We start from the raw sequence: 22,654 nt of genomic DNA on the forward strand, positions 1-22,654 counted from the left end.
TTTTGTCCCAGGAAAGGACTTCAAGAGGACCGGACTGTAGACTTCGGGCTCTCCTGTAACTGGGCTGTCCTTGGGCAATATCTTGAAATAAGGTTACCTCCCTGCTCCCCTGGAAGATGGGGGTCCCAAACCCCAGGGGAATAGGGCAAAGGATGTAGCACATCCCCCATTAGGAAACAGCGAAGACTTTAGCCAGCCTGACCCTCTGTCTCTTTTTCAGAAGAGCCATCAACACCCTCAGATTCCTTTTCTCTGAAAACCATCGAAGACGTGAGAGAGTTTTTGGGAAGACACTCGGACAGGTTTGACAGGAACATCGCCTCTTTCCAGCGAGCATTCAGGGAATGTGAAAGAAAGAGCCTCCGTCATCACATAGTCAGTAGCCGTGTCTTGCTTTGCCGGGCATGCCCTGTCTCAGGCCGGTTTAGAGATCTGGGGTCCCTCTCAGTTCACTCTGAAACTTTGCCGCCTCCACCATTGGAAATTTTATTGAAATATTTCTAACTCTACAAGTAGTACAAGCCACTGTAGAAAACTTGAAAATCACAGAAAAGTATAAAAATGAATAAATGAATTTTATTAGTAGTAACAGTTATTAGAATTAAGATTAAGTATTGGGATAAGAAAGAGTCGGAGTCTATGGCCATGCCACCCTGAACAAGCCTGATCCCATCTGATCTCAGAAGCTAAGCGGGGTCAGGCCTGGTTAGTACTTGGATGGGAGACCACCTAGGAAGACCAGGTGCCATAGGCATAAAAAATTTAAAAAATAATAATAATAAGGGATTGTAAGCTGACAAGGTCCTTGCAATCTGTGAGGTCAACCAAAGGTTGCCTCACCAAAAAAAAAAGAATAAAGAAAGACTATCGGAAATGATGGGTTAAAACATCGAATTCAGAATAACATGAAAAATAGTATAAATAGTGCCTGGTTTAGAATATTGACAGTTGTTTTGTTTCATTTTATTTTGTTTAACTGTTAGAACTGAGATCTTTCTGTTTACCTTTTATGTTCGGATGACTAAATATGTGAAGGGAAAGAAAAGAATGAAAAAAAAAATGAATAAATGAATATTGTCACCACCTATGTTAACCCCAAGAAGAATTTTCTTCCTACCCTTATGTATATACACCAAAAAAAAAGAAGTTGAAAAAAATCACATTATCAGTTTGATCAGCTTGCATTAGCACTTAAAACTTGTCACCCAGGAAATACATCTTGTGGAGTGTTCTCCTCGCTCCAGGACTCGTTGTGCGTCCTGAGTTTGGTGTTACAGCTTCGCGTTATGAGAGTGACGTGTCTGTCTGCTCTGTTGCACAGGACTCGGTGAATGCTCTCTACATCAAATGCCTCCAGCAGCTTCTGAGGGACTCTCACCTGGTAAGCAGCAGGACTTTCAAAAGAGAGTTGCAGTTTGCCCACTTCAGATCTAAGCTCTTTAACTGTACTTTTCTTGTCTTCTAGAAAATGCTTGCCAGGCAGGAAGCCCAGATGAACCTGATGAAGCAGGCAGTAGAGGTGAGAGGCCAGGGCAGTGAGGGGAGAGAAGGTGGCAGTGCCCAGGGCTCTCCTTGTTGCCCCTCCCCACCCCCCGCACACACCCTGAGCTGTGATCCATTGATTTCACAGATGTACGTTCAGCACGATATTTATGATCTGATCTTTAAATATGTGGGGACCATGGAGGCAAGCGAGGTAAGTTCTAAATCTTCATCAACCAGGATGAAAGCCTTATTCTTTGCTTTCTAAGAAATTTAAAGCTTCGTTAAAATCTGTTATTAGGATGCCGCCTTTAACAAAATCACAAGAAGCCTTCAAGACCTTCAGCAGAAAGATATCGGTGTGAAACCTGAGTTCAGGTAAGGGTTTGCGCTGCCGCAGCTCAGCATCCTCAGAGGCAGGGATGCTGTTTCTCCAGAAGCAGGGCCCTTGGCAGCACGCTGATTTGACTTGGTTCGTACTGAGGAGCAGTGCAGTTATTTGTAACCAAAGATAAAGGGCTTACGTTGGCAGATGACCGTTTTGTAGCTGTCACCCTCCTGTGCCTGTCTGCCAGCATGCTAGCTCGGTGGGTGCTAAAGGGGCTGGGGTTTTGCACAGTGGGTCTCTAGGTGGGCACATAACCAGGTGGGTTCTACCTGTAGACATCCCTCCTCTCCTTCCCATCCGAGGGAACCCTACCAAAGAAACACCTCCTTTTGAATTAAAGTTGCCTTAGGATACAAAAATGCTTAAAGTGTTTATGTTTACACTTTTCTTCTCTTTTGGGCTACTTCACTCTGGGGCTAAGGGTTTTTGTTTTTTCTAATTTTCCAGTGCAGCTATATTATTGGGCAGCCTGAATGGGACAATTAAACTTGTTGTGTTTTGCCGCTGACTTGAGCCAGGTGGCTTCTGAATTTCTTTTTTTTTATATGTCCATTTTTTTTTTTAATTCACTGGATATAATTTACGTAACTTCCAGTTTTACATATCTGACCTCTTTTACCCCATCTACCTTCCCTATCCCCCTCCCCCCACTTCTAAATTTATATTTTTCTTTTTATTACTTATGGTTTGTTGTAAGAAATGTAAATCGACGATATGTTATTAGACCAAAGAAGGGCCCTCACACTGTGGTCTTAAGTTGTCACTTGCCTAATTATTTTATAGCTTCAACATACCTCGTGCAAAGAGAGAACTGACTCAGCTGAACAAATGCACCTCCCCACAGCAGAAGCTGGTTTGTTTGCGAAAGGTGGTGCAGCTAATTACACAGTCTCCCAGCCAGAGAGGTTCGTGCTGGGGAAGGGACCCAGACGCAGAAGTCTGTTAAGGAGCAGTGCTGTCTTAAAGGGCCATACAGACGGGCCGGTGAGCAGCACAGCGTTCCAGTGTGAGCGCCCCAGGGTCTGTTCTGCTGAGTGGGCGCCTGCTGATGGAGGTGGGGATGACTAGGGTAAGGAAATGGTGGCAGAGGAGCAGCAGCCTCTGAAACGAGCCAGGCTGGTGATGGGTATGTGGGGGTTCAACTGTTCATTAACCGTTCTCCCTCATTTTGTATATGCCTAAAAATTTTCTATCATGAAAAGTAAACCAAAATAAGCTAAGAAGAAAGTAAGGAGAAAGCAGGTCTGTGTGTGCAGATAAGGGATGACCTTCCAAGCATGTTAAATGAAATAAACAGGAATGTGTATAGTACACTTCTGACAGCATTGCAGAAAGAGGGGGACAGCTGTACATCCGTATGTACGATGGTGGATTCATAGACTGTCTCTGGAAAGATAGGCAGGAAGCAACTGTAGTCGCCTCTGGGAAAGAAGACTGGGTGGCAGGGACGGGAGGGACAGGCACCGTTTGTGCTTTTGTACTGTTTGGATTTTTAAACGTGAATAGAAAGTAAAAATGATAAAGTCAAGCTACATGTCAGCATTAGACTCCACAATGCATGAAACAAATGATCTCAGCAGGAAAAAGGCTCTCAGCAGTGGCTCTAGGCACAACTTTGCTCTGTGTCCACTGTTGCTGACTTCCCTGGACTCTGTCCACCCAGGAAGGCAGCGAAGGGTAGCCTGCTTGGAGTTCCCGTCTTATGCGCATGTTCTAAGAATGCTAGGTGTTCGTTTTCGCCCTTGAATCTGACATCTATTCAGGACACTGTAAGGAAATTGTGCAATTGAATTTCTCCTTGATGTGTAATCTTACTTGGTTGTGGTTTTGTGGGTTGGGTGGTAGTGGAGCATAGATACACTTGTTGGTCTTTTTGAGTCTCATGATGGCTTTGAACATGTGTTTCCTCTTGCAGTTAACTTGGAGACTATGTGTGCCGATGATCTGCTATCAGTCCTGTTATATTTGCTTGTGAAAACAGAGATCCCTAATTGGTAATATTTTTCATTAAAATACTTTTTCAAAATGTCAGCACCAGCACTAGACAGTGGTAGTTTTAGTGTAACTCTAGGAAATTGAATATCTCTTATGAGTCAGGTGCTGTGCCTGCCCCACCTTCATTCTGCAGTGGATGGCTATTATTCCATTTATAGGTGGGGAAACTGAGGCCCAGAGCACTTACTTTTCTTATCGTGGATCACACAGCTAGTCAGTGGCTGAGCAGGAAGCTGACTCTAGTTCTGTGTGGCCCCAGAGCCCATCCTCTTCCCATAGGAATCCACAGCTCACTTTCAGTAATCGGCTTTCTAAAAACTAGCCTGTTCCAGGAAAATAACCAGTAGTTTTACTTATATCTCTAGTTGCACGTACTCTGAATGGAGGGCAAAGAGTAGCATTCATCGTTCCCTGGAGCTAACTGACTTCAGTCACCCAAGCCAATAGCTCTGTTTCTGCAAGTGTTAAATGTGTATAAAACAGTACAACTTTTTTCTTCTTTTTGTTAGGATGGCAAATTTGAGTTATATCAAAAACTTCAGATTTAGCAGCTCGGCAAAAGATGAGTTGGGATACTGCCTGACCTCAATTGAGGCTGCAATCGAATATATTCGGCAAGGAAGCCTCTCCATTAAACCACCCGTAAGATCCCCTCCTGCCCTGACCTTTCTTTGTGGGTGTCATGGCATGTTCGATAGGGTTCTAAGGTTGGCATGGGGGAAGGGATTCTTAAATTGTCTCCTAAGAACGGACCTCAGCTGGGCTCTGAGACTTGACAGCCACCCAGCACACTGAACACTAAGCACCTAGTTGGCTGTGAAAGTTTGTAGGTTTTCACTGGGAGTCACGTTGTTAAAATCCTACTTCAGCATCCTCAAAAGTACGTGGGCAGAGGGAAAGCTAGAAATAGTGCATTTGGATATTTTGACCACGATAAGCAAGAAATGAGACTGACATATGCATTCTTAGGACTCAGTGGCCTTATTATTATTTTCTTGGTTGGTGGCCTTTGGCTAGAGGAGGCGATTATGTTTCTATGTAGATTGTTAGGATCTTGAGCCAAGATTACATCGCTAGCCTACTTCACGGCATACCAACCAGCAAAACATGACAGTACTCACAGAAATCACAAGTCGAAATTAATAAAGTGAAGAGATTTCTGTATTGCAAACTAAGAGTGTGAGGATTGAATGCTCATTTGATCCTAATTTTCTAATGATGTTAGAATCTCCCAAAGTAACAATCATTTAAAACGTCTGGAAAAGAACAGGGCCTGTCTAGACAGGTGCGTTTGGGTAAAGCATTTTCCCCGAATCTATTCATCATCAACATGTTTATGCAGCTTCCAGTATTTCCTAGCCATATATACATTACATAATTGAAATTATATTGTATACAGCACTGTATACTATTTTTTCCCCTAGAAGAGTTTTATTTTTTTCTGATTAGAAGACTAATACTTGCCTATAAACAATAAATACAATATATAAAGTTGCAGTGAAGACAACAAAAGCCTCTTGTAAACTCACCAGCTGGGGGTGACTTTCATTAACATTTTGACATATATATGTCTTTTTTCTGTGCTTGTACAATTCTATTTTTAACCAAAATTTGAGATTGTGCTGCACTTGTTGGCACGTAGCCCAATAGTATCAGTGTTCACTGAAGAACTAAGAGCTAAGAACGAGATCTCTGCTCTTGTCTGGGTCCTGATTTGACCTCCCACGTGTATGCAGGCGAAATTAGAGCCTGTCCAGCTCATCTCAGATGTGGCTGGCTGTGACTCTTGCAAAAGCTCTTTCTAATTTAGGGGGAAATCATTAACAATCTAGGATGAACATGCATGCACTCAGTGCACAGGTGTCTGCAGAATCGGTTGCCTCTCACTTTCCTAGTAGGGAAGTAAGATTTCGTCATTTAAAATCTTCTGTGAGAGTCTAGGAATGTGTGTTCCCATAGTGCCTGAAGTGGTGGCCCAGCCCTTCTGGTTCTTTCCCTCTCATTGTTCTGAGAGGCCACTTCTTCCTGGCTCAACTGGCTTGCAGAGGGATTAGCTGATGCTGTTTGATGGGGCCACAGGTACCCTTGGCACCTAGGAGCTGTGCATCTCTCAAAGGTGCTCCTGACCCCTTGCTCCTTGCTGCCCCTGTACAATACCCTGGCTGTGCTGCTTTCTTATTTTCCGTGGCATGTAGGTCAACACTTGGCCAGGGTGTAAGGAGGTGGCCGACCAAACAGTATCAGTCGGCTTCCCACACCTACGTCTACTTCAGAAAATATTCTAAGCGGGACTGGGGGAGTGTTTGAGGGGTGGCCCCTCTTGTTCTGGTGTTGGTTTCAGTCTAGTACTTCTGTTTGCCGTTAGGCAAGTCTGTTCGTCTCTCTAAGCCTCTGTCCATCTTCCTGTGTATACTGGGGATAATGCTGTATATGTCACCCCTTTCTAGGTGGTTGTGAGAATCAAGTGGGATATTCAGAAGTGCCTTTTCGAAGTGTGAAGTGATACTGGTGCCTGTACTTGCTTTTCTAATCCCCCTGCATCTGGGTGTCTCTGTTTCCTGGTTCTTGAGTGCATTCTGCATGGATAGCCCCAAGGATGTCTGTTAGCTTGAGTGGGCAAGGGGTATGGGACACAGCCCGGGGTGCCCCTCTTGTCAGGGGTGCCTGACCCTGGTTCTGCCTTCCCTGCTGGGAGGTGGTTGGTCCTGTCACATGATGGGACAAGGTGTAGGTCATCCTAATGGGCTGTGAAGCCCATCCCTTGGATCTTGAATAGGTCAGGCCTGAGAGATGCTATTCACTTTATTGACAGAGCAGGTGTGGCTTCCTTGTCTTTTGTGATGTCAGCATTGGAATTCCGTCTGTGGCATTGTCTCTGCCTTAGCTGCCCACTGGTTTCTTTCAGTAGTGTAGCTCCATCTAGGAATCTTTGAGGCCACCATTACATATTGGTGCCATTCGTTTCCTGGGGAAAGAGCCCAGGAGTATCTCCATACAGCAGGCGAGGTTTCTGAAAAGCATTAAGGACTAAATATTAATAAATGGAATTATGTTTTACTATCAATTCTTTATATAATGTAGTTTCTCCCCAAGTTAGAATCATTCTTGAGATGACCATAAATATTCTTTAAGCATAAAAGCTTAAATCATCTCACAAATAAAGACTTTCAGCTTTTTGAAAATAAACATTAGCAAGATGACTCTAGTTTTACCTTTCTAGAACACACACACACACACACACACACACACACACACACACACGCACACACACACACACACACACAACTCCCCCCCCGGCAGGAGAACCCTGAAAGAATCTGTACCTTTCTCTGCTTTAACTTTGCAGGCTTCTGGTCTTTCTCACTTTACCACTTTCTAATAAATTGTATTGACCCCATTTCCCAAATAGGTCTTAGCTGATATGCTGTTTCTTCTGGTAGCTCATTCTTTTCTGAAAATTCCTTCCTAGAAGACTGGCCTCTCTTCATCACCGCCCTTCAGAGAGTTACCCAGAGTGGAAGAAAGAATCCTGAATTTATCTGAACAGTGTCTTTGCTGTTTCTTTGACCCTAAGTTGCTCGGTTATAAATCACTGAATAAAACAGGTTGTTAGAGCTTTACATAGCATATAACAGCTGGGAGCAAAAATGGCTCTGATTCTGAGGGGTTGGTTTTCCAGGTTAACCCTCCTAGGGCAGTCAGTGTGAGGGAACCTGCTTAACAGCAACCCCAGAAATGGTCCATTCCCCGAGATGCAGTCAGCCTATCTTTAGCTGGACCGCTAAGTCAGAAGTTAGGGGGCCATGAAAAGAGAGAGCCTTCTCCTCCAGTTTTGTCGAAGTTGGTGAGTTCTTCTGGTAGCAGCTGGATGGAAAAAATTCTCTTTATCTCACACCAAGACTCTTTTTAAAGAAGTTAATTTGTCATTAGGTTATCGCAGGTGCTCACGTGAGCATTAAAGTGTCTTGCTAGAAATCATTTCATAAAGTAAGAATACATTTTTAGATTTTTGTGTCTAGGTGAACATTACCTACAATATGAAGACCTGACTTTTTTAATTGGGTAGACCCTGATATCTTATGGACTTTGGGCCAGTGGCCTTGTCGTTTACTATTTTAGTAAGTGTGTTCAAAGAGAAGACCCTTCTCTCTCCTGCCGATTGACACTGGGAAATATAGACCAGCCTGTCAAATGGTTTGGTTTTCCTATCTGTAGGCCGCAGATAAAATGTCAGGGGATAGGGCTCTGCAGGCTAGGACAGAAATTTGAGAGGAGGAGGTGGAGGCCAAGACAGTCCAGGTTTCCATCCGGAGGATGATGGTGTATGCTGCCACGTTGCACACTTAGAGATGACACATTCCACACACGCACACGCCAGTGTGCCACCACTCTCCCACGTCCCCACTGGGAAACGGTCGGCAGAGCTACCGCCTCCTGGAAAGACGGTCGGGAAGCCCTTCTCCCAGCCCGACGAGGGTCGACTCTGGCTCAGTGAGAGTAGGAGCGAGGCACTGCTGACCCGATCCGGGGGAAGTGGCAAGGGGGTCGTTCCTGGCGTCCTCTCTTTTGACGGATCTGTACCGACATCTGATAAAATGGATTGTTGGGTTTCTCCTGCAGGAGTCTGAGGGATTTGGTGACAGACTGTTTCTTAAGCAGAGAATGAGCCTATTGTCTCAGATGACTTCAGCTCCCATTGACTGCTTGTTCAAGGTGAGATACCAAGAGGCCTTCGTGGGCATAGCTGTAAAGAGGAGCCCTCCGTCTTGCGCTTGTCTAGCGTCTTTGCAGAATCCTCGGGGTGCTCCGCGTAGGTAAATGCTGAAGTTCATCTTGCGCTCAGAGTGGATAGTAGGAACGCAGAGGTTCTATGGGTGGGATCAGCTTGTGTGCCCATCTCCCCAGCGTGCTCTTTGTAGCTGTGCGACAGCTCACAGAGGGCGTTGGGCCTCCACACGTGGAACCCTCTGCCTGGGCTGTCCTCCTCTGTCCGTTCGGTGAAGCACCCTTGTCCTTCAAGGCCAGCTCACTGACGCCTCACTGGTAGCCCCAGCAGCGCTGATGCCTCTTCTCGGTTCCAGGAGCCCCAAGTGGCAGGTGTCTGTGCGTGCATGTGCTGGGCTGGGAGGCCAGTGTTATGTATTGGTGCCATGGTGATGGTTTGATCATGCGGCAGCACATGCCTGCAGATCTGATAGACTGCTGGGGGCTGGCATGGTGCCTTACCGGGCAGTCAGCAAAGGCTGGGAGAGGGCGGACCTCCTCGGAGGCCACCCAGAGCCAGAGTGCATTCCATGGAGGCCCAGAAAGCCTCCTGGGGCAGCGTGCTTCCCAGAACGTCTGACTCCCTGAGGGAGCTCATCCAGGAATCACAGGGGTGTTTATTGATGGGATCTCCTGCTAATTGCAGCTGTTCCCTTTCTCCCCAAACTGAGGGCTGTCAGAATACACAAGGACAGGACTGGGGCTTGTCCTAGTGAGGTGTCAAAATCCACACCGAGGTTCTGGATGCATTGCCCCCATACTCCTGTTGCTTTGAGGATTTTGTCATGTTGTTTTTTTAATTATGGAAATTTACAAAAATAGAGTAATATAATGAATGAACCTGCATAGCATAGAGCCATCTCCCAATCTTGTTTCATCTCTACCCCCACCCGCTTTCCCCATCCGCCCAGATTATTTTGAAACAAATCCCAGAGAGCAAATCATTTCATCCATCCATACCTACGTGTTTCTACAAGGACTCTTAAAAAGCAAATCATTTTTTAATACTGATAGTATTGTTCGATGTCACTTTTCAGCACATTGCTTCAGGTAACCAGAAGGAAGTAGAAAGACTCCTGAGCCAAGAGGACCAAGATAAAGATGCCATCCAAAAGATGTGCCACCCTCTGTGCTTCTGTGATGACTGTGAGAAGCTCGTCTCTGGGTAAGAGGGTCTTCGTGGAGCTCAGTGTCCAGGAAGCGGGATACCAGGCCTGGGTAGAACTTCTCCACTTCTTTGCCACGCAATTTCGATTGAGAAACTTATCCTGGCTGCACTCAGCTTCCCCTGCTGTAAAGTGGGGATAGTAATCTCCACCTCTTCGGAATAAAGGTCATAAAAATAGTTGGCCCGCCACTGGGCTAGATACCAAGGTAGGCAACTTCGAAAAGTAGATTTAGGATGGGTTTAGAATGTCAACTTCCCCCAGTAACCTTTCAGTCTCCCCTTAACCTTGTCAGGCTGTTTTGCTAAGGTGTCAGTGGGGCTGGGTGAGGGATCCTGGAACTAGATGGCTCAGCTCCTCACCCTGCAGGAGACTGATCAGGGGCTGCATTATCTCTAGGACATTGTAGGAGAGGCCCAGCTTGGACCAGACCCTGAGCTCTGTCCCCCAGTCCCAGGACCCTGGCATGGCCAGCCTTGTCAGGGAGAGGCTTTGCCATGCCATTCCTAGTGTGTATTTCCCTGTATCTTCTCTCTGTTTTAGGAGGCTGAATGATCCCTCAGTTGTCACTCCATTCTCCAGAGATGATAGGGGTCATACACCACTCCATGTGGCTGCCCTCTGTGGTATGTGGTCTTGGGTTGGCCTCTGTGGGTTTGAAGGCAAAAAGATGAAGCCAAGGGTGGCCTAGCAGAGGCCTGGCTGGCAGGAGTGCGGTGGAGTTGAAAAGGTGGAAGGGGCTGCATCGTAGGCCCACCCCCGGGGGCTTTGCTGGAAGGGAAGAAGCAGAGGCTCCACAGGCCTTGTTCGGCCGCTCCCAGGCTGGAAGAGTGCACAGCAGTGCTCTCGCTGTGGACACTGGACGCTGCCCTGGGCCAGTGGCCCAGGGAGAGAAGGCCCGAGTTGAGCTGTGAGAATGGTCTCGGAATTGGGGTTCTTATATCCTACATTTAAAAAATAACTTCACTGTCTTTTAAAGCACACAAAGTAGAAAACACAAACTTTTTCATTATTACCTGCCATTCTTCTGTCTCCCAGAGACCGTTTTGATTAGCGAGTGTCTGGAATTCCACACGCTTGTGTTTATGAATATAAAACATATGGTATCGTAGGGATCATACTGTTCTGTACTGTGCTTTTCTCACTTGGCAACATATAAGAACATTGCTCCTTGTCACTATTTCTTAATGGTTGCACAGTATTCCTTCCTATGAATTGATGAACCCTTGGAATCTTCTTAGGCTCCTTTCTTCTACCTTCTGTTGCTAAGATGTGGACTAGAGCTATGTCCCCTGCAAGAGCCACCCCCAAAGTGCCCTGAACCTGCAGAGTCTGACTTGACATTAGCTCTTGTTCCTCTCAAGCAGAAAAATACATCTGGGCACGTCTCATGCCAGGGAGGAAGAGGGTAAAATAATGTCGTGGCTTCACACTCAGGGTTTGAAAAGTGTCTTCACTTTCCTTCTCCCTGAGAAGCCCTTGTGTTCCGTAGGGCAGGCATCCCTCATCGACCTCCTGGTTTCCAGAGGCGCCGTGGTGAACGCCACCGACTATCACGGCTCCACTCCGCTTCACCTCGCATGCCAGAAGGGCTATCAGAGCGTGACGGTGAGCAGGGGGGTGACGGTGCCGTTGCATGTGCACACTCCATGAACTGGGCTCCGCGTCTTGACTTCGCGGTGGGGCAGGCCACGCTCCTCTGTCCCATGCTGGCTGTGCTGCAGCCACACAGGAGGGGCTGCCAGTCTGAGGCCTCTCCCTGGGGGTCCACTGGACAAAACTCTGAGATCTAGATGTGAAACAGCCCAATAATCTGGGGGAAGAAGGGTAGGGCTGTAGACTTTTTTTTTTCTTTTAATCTCTAAACTTTCTTTTAAGGAAGGATGAGAGCATGATACTATTTTAATCGTAGTATAGGTAAATAAGGTCGGAAGTGGAAACAAGTGACCCCCTCATGGGACTTTAGGCCGCGCTTCTGGAGGAGGGTGGGCCTGGCCTTGCCCCGTGCTGTTGCTCACCTGCTTTCCCCTCTCCTCCCGAAGCTGCTGCTGCTGCACTACAAAGCCAGCACTGACGTGCAGGACAACAACGGCAACACGCCCCTGCACCTGGCCTGCAGCCACGGCCACGGAGACGTGAGTGTGCTTGTTGCTCTTGGCTGTTCGCCCTTTCTCACTCACAGAGAAACCTGAATTCCTAATTACTGTAGTGTACTAGATGTGTTGATAATTATTGGAAGATTTGGTGCATGATTTTTTTTTCATTAAAAATATTTTAAGTTTATTACGGATGCTGTGTTGAAATAATGAATCTAAAACTTGATTGCCCATTATCTTATTGTAAAATTCAGTCATTTTTCCTTCATTTCTGCCACCATCACGTTCTTAGCTTTGTTCATATTCAGTTTTTACCCTTGTTTATAGTACTGTCAGGGAATTTTATAATTTCCATTTTCACTTAATATTTAACTGTGTGTGTTATTTTTTCCTAACCACTCTCGCTCCCCCTTCTCGTCATAGTAATATACAGATAGATTTATACCTACATAGGGTCGAGGCTGGATAAGGTAGTTGATGTCCAAAAACAAGATCATACCCTACACATTTTTGTGCAACTTGTTTTCCTAACTTAATACATTACGGAAATTCTCTAGGTCAATAAATTATAGATCTAGCCCACTCTTTAATTGCTGCGCAATAATCAGTTAAGTGTACTGTGTCAGTGTGTCCCTAAGACCACCCCCGGTTCAGTGAGTTGTGACAACACAATTCATTAGGGACTCAGGGCTCAAGAGTTTTATTGGAGGCTGGTCACATAAATACCCTCTGCCTAGAATGTACCAAAATTCTAGACTCCCAGAAGGAGAGCAGGTGTTTGGCATAAACCACATTACTGTACAAACAGTTTAGGCACAGTGAGCCCCTCTTATCAGTGGGGGCTATGGGCACCCTCCCGAAATCCAGGCTCCCAAGAAACATTGCAAGTCATGGGCCAGCCTTGCAAAGGATTGTAGTCTCAGGCCTGCTGTGGTGACTCCTTTCTGCACATGGCTACATCACAGTTAACTCGGCCAGATCTTATTTATGGGCCGTTGGATTTTTTTGAAACAAATGATGTGTCCCTGTCAGGTATCCTGGAGCCGTTGAATTTTAACTCTGTTATCACACGTTTGCTTGGTGAGTGGAGCCTTGATTGAACTGGGACATAGGTCAAGGCTGCAGGGCGCACAGATGTTACCCCAGGCTTGGCCTGGGAGTTAATGGTGGCATTTCCCGTTTTCTTTGCAGTGTGTGAAGGCCTTGGTCTACTATGATGTGCAGTCGTGCAGACTGGATATTGGTAACGAGAAAGGAGACACCCCCTTACACATAGCTGCACGTTGGGGTTACCAAGGCATCATAGAGACGTTGCTACAAAATGGAGCATCTACAGAGATCCAGAACAGACTGAAAGAAACGCCCCGCAAGTGTGCATTGAACTCAAAGGTGGATTTTTTTTTTTTTTTTTTTTTTTCAAAGCAGCTATATGACTTAAAAAAAAAAAAAAAAAAATCAGTGTCCACAGGTTAGGTCTTGGCCATGCTGGACAAACTGCATTAGTGCCTGAGGACAGAACTTGGCCTGTACCCTCTCTGCTGCATTTGGGACCTGGCTGTTAATAGGTTTTACTTATTTATATTATTTTTAGTTTTATTAGCAGTTTTTCTCTGTTTTGTTCTGAGAGCTACTCCCAGCTGCGTTTGCCCATCTGAGTGCTGATGGTTTATGAGTAAATGGAGCGGGTAAAAACAAGACAGTGGTTCTGACCCAAAAGAAGGAAAGAGAACGGGGCATGGAAGCAGCCAGGGACAGAGCCCCATTGTCCTGGCACTTCATCTTCCACTCCTAAAATCTTTATTCTAATTTGGCCAATTTTGAACATTATTGGGTATTGTTTCTTTCATAAATGATTTGTTAATGAACTACTCATCCTTCCCTGGTAGTAATTTCTGGAAACGTGTAGTTTTGGGCACCCTGTGAAAAGTGCTCACTTCATGAGTGAGTGGGGATTAAGTGGGCTTAGAGAGACTAGTTCTCCATTGTACCAACATTTCCAGCAGCAGCTCTGGGTGAGGGCATGCCTTCAGAGAAACGCGTTCGGCCAGCTAGCCAGAGGAAGCACAGGACCATGTGCAGTGGAAGTTCCAGGTCATCAGACTGATGTGTCTAGAACTTGTGGCTCACGTGGGCGATTCTGTTTTAATACAGCTGTCCACTTGTCTCCCTCTGCACAGGCCGTGCTTTCTGCCTCTTGACGTTTACCTCGCTTCCTTCTAGTTTCCAATCTTCTAGGGAGGTCTTTCAGTTTATTCATGTGGTCTTTTGGGAGTAGTAAAGTTTTTTTAAACGCTTTATTGAGATATGATTGACATACAAAAGCTGTACACGTTTAACGTACAGACATACCTCAGAGGCATCGTAGGTCTGGTTTTAGACCGCTGCAAGAAAGCAAGTATTGCAGTAAAGCAAGTCGTAATCTTTTTGCCAGTGGAGAGTATTGCTTTCAATTTGTAAAAAACATATCTGTGAAGCACAATAAAATGAAGTGCAATAAATTAGGTACGCCTGTATACAACTTGATGAGTTTGGAGACAAGTACACACCCATGAGACTATCACTACTATCTGTGCCGTAAACATATCTATCACCTTCGGAAGTTACCTCCTGTCCTCTTTTTTATTATTATTTTTGGGCGCGATGCGAACACTTAATGTAAGATTTATAGTAGCACAGTTTTAGAACGTTAAATCTCTGCCCTTGACCCCAGGGGGGCCTGAGCCATACTCCTTGTGCATTCACAGCGTCTCAACTTTGTAGTCGCCAGAACTGACAAGACTGGGCAGTGCTGCCCTTGGCCTGAGATGCCCTCAAGGAGCCGAGGGCTCCTCTGCCACCGCTGCGTCTACCAAAGGCCCCTTCCCAAGGGAAGTCTGCTTGGTTCGGCTCTGAGCTGTTCCTCCATGAGACCCATGGGTGCCAGTGGACAAACAGCCCAGGGGCTGGACAAGGCTGCCTTTGAGGCCCCTTCTGTGGATGGGCTTCTCATGTTCTTGAGCCCATGGGACAGGCAGCAGGAAACCCAGATTTAACCAGCGTGATCCGAAGTCAGTTCCCACCCACTCTGGGACTTGGTTCCTCTGTCTTTCCAAGGGTATGGCTGGGCTGCATGACCTGCCGAGGAGATGGGCAGGCAGTGGAATGTTGTGGGTGACCATGCTTTAGTGACTCATCTCATTTTTTCTCCTCCCCTTCGTCCTCCTAGATTCTGTCTATAATGGAAGCCCGTCATCTGTCCTTTGAAAGGAGGCAGCAGGCCTCAGAGGTAAGTGAACAGGGCTGTGCTCGTTGGCTCTGTTTATGACTAGGGCCTACTCTGGCCCTCACCTATCGCTGCTCTTGTCGGGCTCCCCTGCTGCAGGCCCCTGTGCCACCCCCTCAACGCTCCATGGATTCCATCAGCCAGGGGTCCTCCACCTCCAGCTTCTCCTCTGTGTCAGTGAGCTCCAGGCAAGAAGAGCCCAAGAAGGACTACAGAGAGGTGAGGACCTCGGATGGGAGGGCGGCCGGAGGGCTGGGTGGCCCTGTATTATGGTGCGATTAAAGCATCGTGGCCTGACGAGGGCCTCCCAGTTGGCTGCTCACCATGACTGGAACAGCCGTGTCTGCTGTGACGGAGGTTGGCGCCCTGGAGGGGAGCCCAGACGGTTCTCACCCTGCTTGCCCTCCATGGTCTGCTCCCTAAGCAGCTCTTTGCTTTGTGGATAGCCTCTGTGTGTGAGAGAGAGAATATTCTAAGACAAGTACAAGTAAAGTCACCTGTGGGTCCACTGATTTCAAATCATTTTACAAAGTAAATTTTCTCTGCCCTTAACCCCCCACACCATAAGGGCCTCCGTTAACCCAGTCCGGGTTCTTCTTGACTCTTATAGAATCTGTGTAGACATTCACATGCACCCACCCAAAGCTGATTTATAACCTGGTTTTTTCCCTCATTTAATCTGTCTTAGAGCTTGTCCAATGTCAGCCCACAGAGCAGACCATTGCATGGATGTGCCACGAAGTTTTTGCCTGTTGCCTTGTAGATGGGGATTCCTCACTGACTCCACCTAAGACCCTTCCTCCCCTGCTACCCCCAATCCCGGACCTGCTCTTAGAGGGCCCAGTAAGCTTAGCTTGATGCAAAAGCACACCAATGGAAGCCAAGAGACTTGGCAAGTGATCCAAAGTCTAACAGAGACCTGAAATGGTTCTCGGGAGGGGTGTCCCCTCATGCACCCTCAATTAGCAGATAATGAGAGCTGAATATATGTAGCCCTAAAGGGTGGCTGGCCTCCTAGGAGGTGCTTGTGCTTCAGGGCGACCATCATCTCTCTTCGCCACATAAATAAGCTGCGTCATTGCATAGACCTTAAGTAGTAATGGGTTCCGTGCACACCAGCACCATCCTAGGATGTCCTGTCTGAGCAGTTTTACAGATATGTTTGAAAGATACTCCACAAATCAAGAAACAAATGAAAACTACTAGGTTTTCAGAATGTTGTATTTTATTACTTTATTTTTATTACTATTTTATTAAAATCCTCTTTTTAACATTCTTTTTCCTTTTATTAAGGTAGAAAAACTTTTAAGAGCAGTTGCTGATGGAGATCTAGAAATGGTGAGTTTTTAGAAGTGCATTTAGAAAAGCTTGCTCTCGGTTTAAAACAGCTATACCTGTCTCCTGTCTGCATTCAGTGAGGAGCCGTGTGGATTCCTTGTTCACTTTCACATAGAGGGTGATGCATTTAATGAATATTCACTAATTGGCAATGTCACATTTCCACCACAAGTAATGAGCAAGTGGACATAAAACTGCATGGCGAGCGTGGCCCCACCTTTTAGACATTCATACTCCGGGAGGGTGGTGAGATGTTGGCGGGAAGACCAGCCCATGTCCACTGTGGGCTCAGAGCCCAGGCCCACCAGCTAGCTGGGAGCCAGGTGAGCAGTCAGGGTTGTGGGAAAGGGGGAGGTGGCAGAGGTGAGAGCAGAACCCAGAGGGTCTTGGTGTGACCCTGCAGAAGTTGTGGATGGCTGTGACTCCTAAGCCAGGAGGCTGAGGTCTGAAGCTTGGGGCTCCGAGGAGTCACACGCAGGTGTCTGGGTGAGATGGTGCTGACTGCTCTGGGTTGGCACCTGGCGAGGATGTCCTGGCTATGGGTGTCTGTCCAACCCTCACTGTCAGGTGACAGGCAATATCTATGATGAGATCCCTGGAGAGTGGAGACAGCCTTTGTTAGATTCCCACAGGCAGTGCCCCTGGCTTGCTGTTTGCTGCCTTAAAGGAATTTATGTCTTCCACTTCAAAAGGAGTAAATTAGGTAGTTAGCAAATTAGGAATTCTGAATGAGTCATATTACAAGAGAACTTTACAATGATGTGTGTTTCTTCCTTCCTCCCTCCCTTCTTCCTACAAAGTATTATATTTAGTTTGTTACTAAAAGCCTTCACAGAAACATAACTACTCCCCGTCTCGCCCGGAACTGTTGACGTGTGTTTCCAGAGTGCTCTTCGCTGATGATGAGTTTGAGGTGGTGGACAGAAATTCCTGGGCTCTGGTTATAGCAGCCTCTGGGTTATTAAGAATCTGAACGTAGTTATTGGTGTATTAGCCTTTGCCCAGAAACCACTGTTAATCCATCGGACTGACACATGGATAAGTTATCCAAGGGGCGGGACACAGTGTCGGTATCTGGCCAATATAACATTGTTCCTGTCATGAGGCCAGCTCCAGGGAGACCCAGTGTTCTTTGGGGTAAGCAAAGGAAGCCCTCTTTAGGTACCCTAAGAGCCATAGCGTGAGCCAGTGGCATAATGATTGTGACTGTCCCTGTGTCATTACACATCTGCTCTTCTTCCTTCTGTGGGCGGGCGAGGGCACTGAGGCCACTCAGGAAGGAAGTGAGCAGAAACTGTCCAGTGCCCTGGGGTCACCATCCAAAGTAATCTACACTTGCGACAGCCTCCAACGCCCTGCCTGGCACCACCTGCCCCTCAGCTCCCTACTCCCTTTCTTGTTCCCCTCTTCTCATCCAGGGGACCTGCCCTCAGTCTGTCCCAGCTACCTGTGGGGCGAAGCCTCTGGAGCCTTTGGTGTTTCCACCCTGATCAGTATCTGTTGTCAGACACGTGGAAGGGACCTGGAGGAGAGAAGTTTGGGGTTAAAGGGGGTCATCCTGGAACCCCATCAATCCTTGCAGGCGTCTATTGACTTCCTCAGTGCTTAGAACCAGAAAGTGTATTGTTTCTTTTCCCAAATTTAATCTCCTAGAAACTAGTCTTTACGGGAACCTGTATTTGACCTATTCAGGGCTCTTTTCGGAGCTCTGACCGGTGGCCCAGTACATTATAGTGGGAAGGACACTGGCGTGGCGCTTTGACTGCCACTTACTAGTGTGTGGCCCTGAACAAGTTGTTGAGCTCTTGGAGTGAGTTTTCTTCCAGATAAAAAGGGAGGGGCTGGTTGTTGAAAGCGTACAATTAATATTAAAGGAGGTGTTTACTAAATGCTCTGGGACCAGAGTTTTGAAGCAGCAGCACTCTGTCACTTTTTAAGACAGAATAAAAGAATCTTTAACACAAGCTGCAGAAATGGTAGCTTAACCTCTCTACGTCACCATTAAAAGAAGCTAGAAAGGCTTGAGCACAGGGGAACCCTGGAATCTTCATGAGCAGCAGCAGTCATTTTTAAATTTGGTGGCTGAGGAAGTGCAGGCCCTGTTTCGGGAAGTGTGTGTGTGTGTGTGTGTGTGTGTGTGTGTGTGTGTGTGTGTGTGTGTGAGTGACAGAGAGAGAGACACACACACACACAGAGACAGAGACAGGGACAGAGAGAAGAACAGAGACAGACCAGACAGAGAGACTGTGGCTTATAAAGGAGCTAAGGATGAGTTTTAAGTTCCCGTTTCTCTTTACTGTGCAACACCAGGTGCGTTACCTTTTGGAGTGGACAGATGAGGACCTGGATGAAGAGGAGGATACTGTCAGTGCAGCGGATCTTGAATTTTGTCACCCATTGTGCCAGTGCCCAAAATGCGCTCCAGCTCAAAAGGTTTGGCTTGGCTTCTATTGATAGGGGTGGGGGTAGCAAGGCAGATTCTTCTTTTTCCCCTTGGGAAAGTTGCTTCTCAGCCAGCTAATTTCCAAGTAGCTGGTAGTGGGTGTTCCCTGAGATGTGGCGGGGATTAGGTAGGTCAGGGTGGAGAGAAGCGACGCTAGTGCAGGATCTGGCTTGCACTGCCTGCCTCCTGAGCAGACAGGTTAGTGAGGTGGGACAGCCACACATGCTTCGTGTTTTGGCTGCTCTCTGAGCCCATGAGTCACAGCCAGGAGTTTACGAATAGACATGTCCAAGTGTCTCTGCCTGCATGACTGCAGTCACCTGCACTCGAGTTCCATCGCCACTGCCTGTGTTCACATTGGTATACCCTCTGTGGCAGAGAGAGTCCCCTGTACGATTCAGTTTCCCCTAACGGTAAGAGCTTGCAAAACCTTAATACAGTATTACAACCAGGATGTTGGCATGATTACAGTCCATCCATTTTATTCAGATATCCTGTTTCACATGTGCTCATGTGCTTATGTGTGTATATGACTATGTGTGTGTATTTAGTTCTATGCAATTTTATCACATATGTAGCTTTGTATATCCACCACCATATTCAAGGTATAGAAGAGTTGGCTCACCACAAAGAGAATCACTCGTGTTCCCCTTTATAACCACACCTACCTCTGTCGCTGTCTCCCCCTATCCCTAACCCCTGGCAACAACTAATCTATTCTCCATTTCTGTGATTTTGTCATTTCAAAAATGTTACATAAATGTAATCATATAGCATATAACCTCTTGGCTTTGTTCACTAACATGATTTCAAGTTGCCGCATGTCGTTGGCAGTTTATTCCTTTATTGTTGAGCAATATTCCATGGTACGTATGTGCCACAGTTTAACCATTCACCTGTTGAAGAGCATGTGGATTGTTTCCCGTTTGGGGATATTACAAGTAAAGCTGCTATGTACATTCATGTACAGGTTTTTATGAAAACATAGTTTTCATTTCTCTAAGGTAAATGCCCAAGAATGCAGTTGCTGAATCATATGATCATTACTTGGTAATTCTATGGTTAGTTTTCTATATTAAACTGATGAACTGTTTTCCAGAGTGATTGTACCATTTTACATTCCCACCAGCAATGTTTGAGTGATCGAATTTCCCCCTATCCTCACCAGCATTTGGCGTTGTCATTATTTTTTATTTTAGCCATTCCGATGGGTGTGTAGCACTATCTCATTGTGGTTATAATTTGCATTTGCTATGGGCGATGACATTGAACATGTTTTCATGTGCTTATTTGTCATTTGTATATGTTCTTCAGTGAAACATCTGTTCATTTCCTTTGTCCACTTTCTTATTGATTTTTTTCTTTACTGTTAAGTTTTAAGAGTCTTTATACATTTTAGATTCAAACTCTGTGTCAGATGTGTGGTTTGCAAATATTTTCTTCCAGTCTGTAGTTTGCCTATAGCTTCTTCACAAAGCAAGTTTTTAATTTAGAAGTCCAGTCTATCAGTTTTTCCTTTTATGGATTGTGCTTTTGGTGTTAAATCTAAGAACCCTTTGAATCCAAATATTTTCTTCTGTTTTTTTTTTTTTTTTCTAAAAGTATTGTAATTGTACATTTTACAGTTAAGTCTTTGATCCAGTTTGAGTTAATTTTCGCACAGGGTGTGAGATTTAGGTTGTAGTTCATTTTTCTGCCTACGGATGTCCACTTGCTCCAGCACCATTTGTTGAAGGGCCACTGACTTGCTTTTGGACCCCCGTTGACTATATGCGGGCTGGGTCTGTTTCTGCGCTCTCTGTTCTGTTCCGTAGACCTGTGTGTCTGTCCCTTCACCGGTGTTAGTGTCTTGATTATTGTAGCTATATATCAAGCCTTAATATTGGGTAGAGTGATTCCTGCTAATTTATTCTTCTTTGCCAGGATCATTTTAGTTGTTCTAGGGCCCGCGCCTTTCCATATAAATTTTAGAATAAGCTTTTCTATGTCTACAAAAAAAACTTTCTTAGGATTTTGATAGGAATTGCATTAAAACTGTAGATCAATTTGAGGAGAAATAACACCTTTACTATGTTGAGTCTTCATGAACATGGTATATCTCTCTAATATTTAGGCCTTTGATTTCTTGAACATTTTGTGATTTTTAGCATACAGATCCTGTCCATGTTTTGTTAAATGTATACCTAAGCGTTTTATTTTCTTTCGAGCAGTTATAAATAGCATCCTGTACATAGTACATACTTGTGTGCTACCTGTATGTCACATACTAAGAAAATTAATTTGACTTTATAAAACAGATATAGTGGTGTTATCCTTTGTATTGCAAGAAAATACTATCTTGTTTTAAAGGCTTCATGGGTTTCTCTAACCTAAGAGTATTTAAATGACTAAATTTTTCATTGACATGTAGCTTTTCAGCTGCAGGGTAATGTGTACATTGGGACGTACAGCTTTTATTCTGTCCCCATGTCAGGTATGTACAGTCCAAAAAACTTATTTCCCCTAGACGGGCAGCTATGAAAAACATAAGGATTAAAAAGGCAGATGATGTTTCAAAGGATCTGATGTGATGTAACAAAGCCCCCAGGCCGATCAGTGACTCTGAATGGCGAGAGGGGTTACTGTATCTCTCCGTTGTTCTTTCATCATTTTCCTGTGCTCTATTCTTCTCCACCTCAATTCATTAGTCATAACAAGTAGCTGAATTACACATTACAGTTTCTGTTGAATTTATTGGATGAAGTCTTATGTCCTCTGCTCTTTTTGTTTTTTAATTAGTTTCAAGTATATAGTACATTGGTTAGACATCTATATATTTCAATTGCTTCCTCCCTCCCTTAGTCCTCCACCTAACCAACATATTAATGCCAACTGCATTCCCTCTGCCATGCTCCCCATCCCTGTGACCGTCCATCAACTACTAATTTGTACTTCTCTAACCCTTCACCCCTTTCTCCCAGCCCCCAGCCCCCTGGCCCCCTCTTCTCTGTCTGTCACCAGATTATCCTCTATATTTGTGTCTGTTTTTTATTAGTTTGTTCTTTTTATTCCTTAGATTCTGCATATAAGTGAAACCACATAGTGTTTATCTTTCTGTCTGACTTAAATACCTTATAGGTCCATCCAAGCAATAGGTTTTTCCCTCCCCTTCCTTTGAGTCTGTGTGTGTCTTTTAATCTGAAGTTGAGTCTCCTGTAGGCAGCATGTAGGGGTCTTGTTTTCTTATCCATTCAGCCACTCTATCTTTTGGCTGGAGCACTTAATTCTTTTCCATTTGACATACTTATTGATAGGAATGTAGTTGTTACCATTCTTTATTCCTGTTTTTTGATACATGTTTTTTCTTCTTAAAGAAGTCTTTCCAACATTTCTTGTAATACTGGCTTGGTGATGATAAATTCCTTTAGCTTATTTTTGTCTGGGAAGCTCTTTATCTGTCCTTCAACTCTAAATGATAGCTTTGCTGGATAAAGTATTCTTGGTTGTAGATCCTGTGTCTTCATCACGTCAAATATTTTGTCCCAAGCCCTTCTGTCCTACATCGTTTCTTTTTAGAAATCAGCTACCAGTCTTATGAGTGCTCCCTTGTAGGTAACTATCTGCTTTTCTCTTGCTACTTTTAAGATTCTCCCTTTGTATTTAACCTTTGGCATTTGAATTATGATGTGTCTTGGTGTGGGCCTCTTGGGGTTCATCTTTCTTGGGACTCTCTGAGCTTCC

At 45.4% G+C, this 22,654-nt stretch overlaps 1 protein-coding gene and 1 non-coding gene across 6 annotated transcripts in view; both read left to right on the plus strand.

Annotated features, from left to right (window-relative positions):
* The window catches only part of ANKRD27 (ankyrin repeat domain 27), a 49,213-nt gene that overhangs the window by 16,332 nt on the left and 10,227 nt on the right, over positions 1-22,654 (plus strand). For all 5 annotated transcript variants that reach the window (XM_011371860.2, XM_011371861.2, XM_023537707.1 and 2 more), the window contains 18 exons: positions 221-375; positions 1,322-1,381; positions 1,466-1,519; positions 1,631-1,696; positions 1,784-1,860; positions 2,654-2,775; positions 3,786-3,864; positions 4,375-4,507; positions 8,486-8,578; positions 9,667-9,794; positions 10,339-10,421; positions 11,288-11,403; positions 11,838-11,930; positions 13,083-13,280; positions 15,097-15,156; positions 15,253-15,372; positions 16,447-16,491; positions 18,802-18,924. In XM_011371860.2, coding sequence (XP_011370162.1) covers positions 221-375; positions 1,322-1,381; positions 1,466-1,519; positions 1,631-1,696; positions 1,784-1,860; positions 2,654-2,775; positions 3,786-3,864; positions 4,375-4,507; positions 8,486-8,578; positions 9,667-9,794; positions 10,339-10,421; positions 11,288-11,403; positions 11,838-11,930; positions 13,083-13,280; positions 15,097-15,156; positions 15,253-15,372; positions 16,447-16,491; positions 18,802-18,924 — 1,805 coding nt within the window. The remainder of the gene's footprint in view (positions 1-220; positions 376-1,321; positions 1,382-1,465; positions 1,520-1,630; positions 1,697-1,783; positions 1,861-2,653; positions 2,776-3,785; positions 3,865-4,374; positions 4,508-8,485; positions 8,579-9,666; positions 9,795-10,338; positions 10,422-11,287; positions 11,404-11,837; positions 11,931-13,082; positions 13,281-15,096; positions 15,157-15,252; positions 15,373-16,446; positions 16,492-18,801; positions 18,925-22,654) is intronic.
* Positions 636-754, plus strand: LOC111746654. Its single transcript, XR_002783212.1, has one exon. It is a non-coding gene; the product is annotated as a 5S ribosomal RNA (ribosomal RNA).

Source organism: Pteropus vampyrus, unplaced genomic scaffold, assembly GCF_000151845.1.
Source record: "Pteropus vampyrus isolate Shadow unplaced genomic scaffold, Pvam_2.0 Scaffold196, whole genome shotgun sequence".
NCBI lineage: Eukaryota > Metazoa > Chordata > Mammalia > Chiroptera > Pteropodidae > Pteropus > Pteropus vampyrus.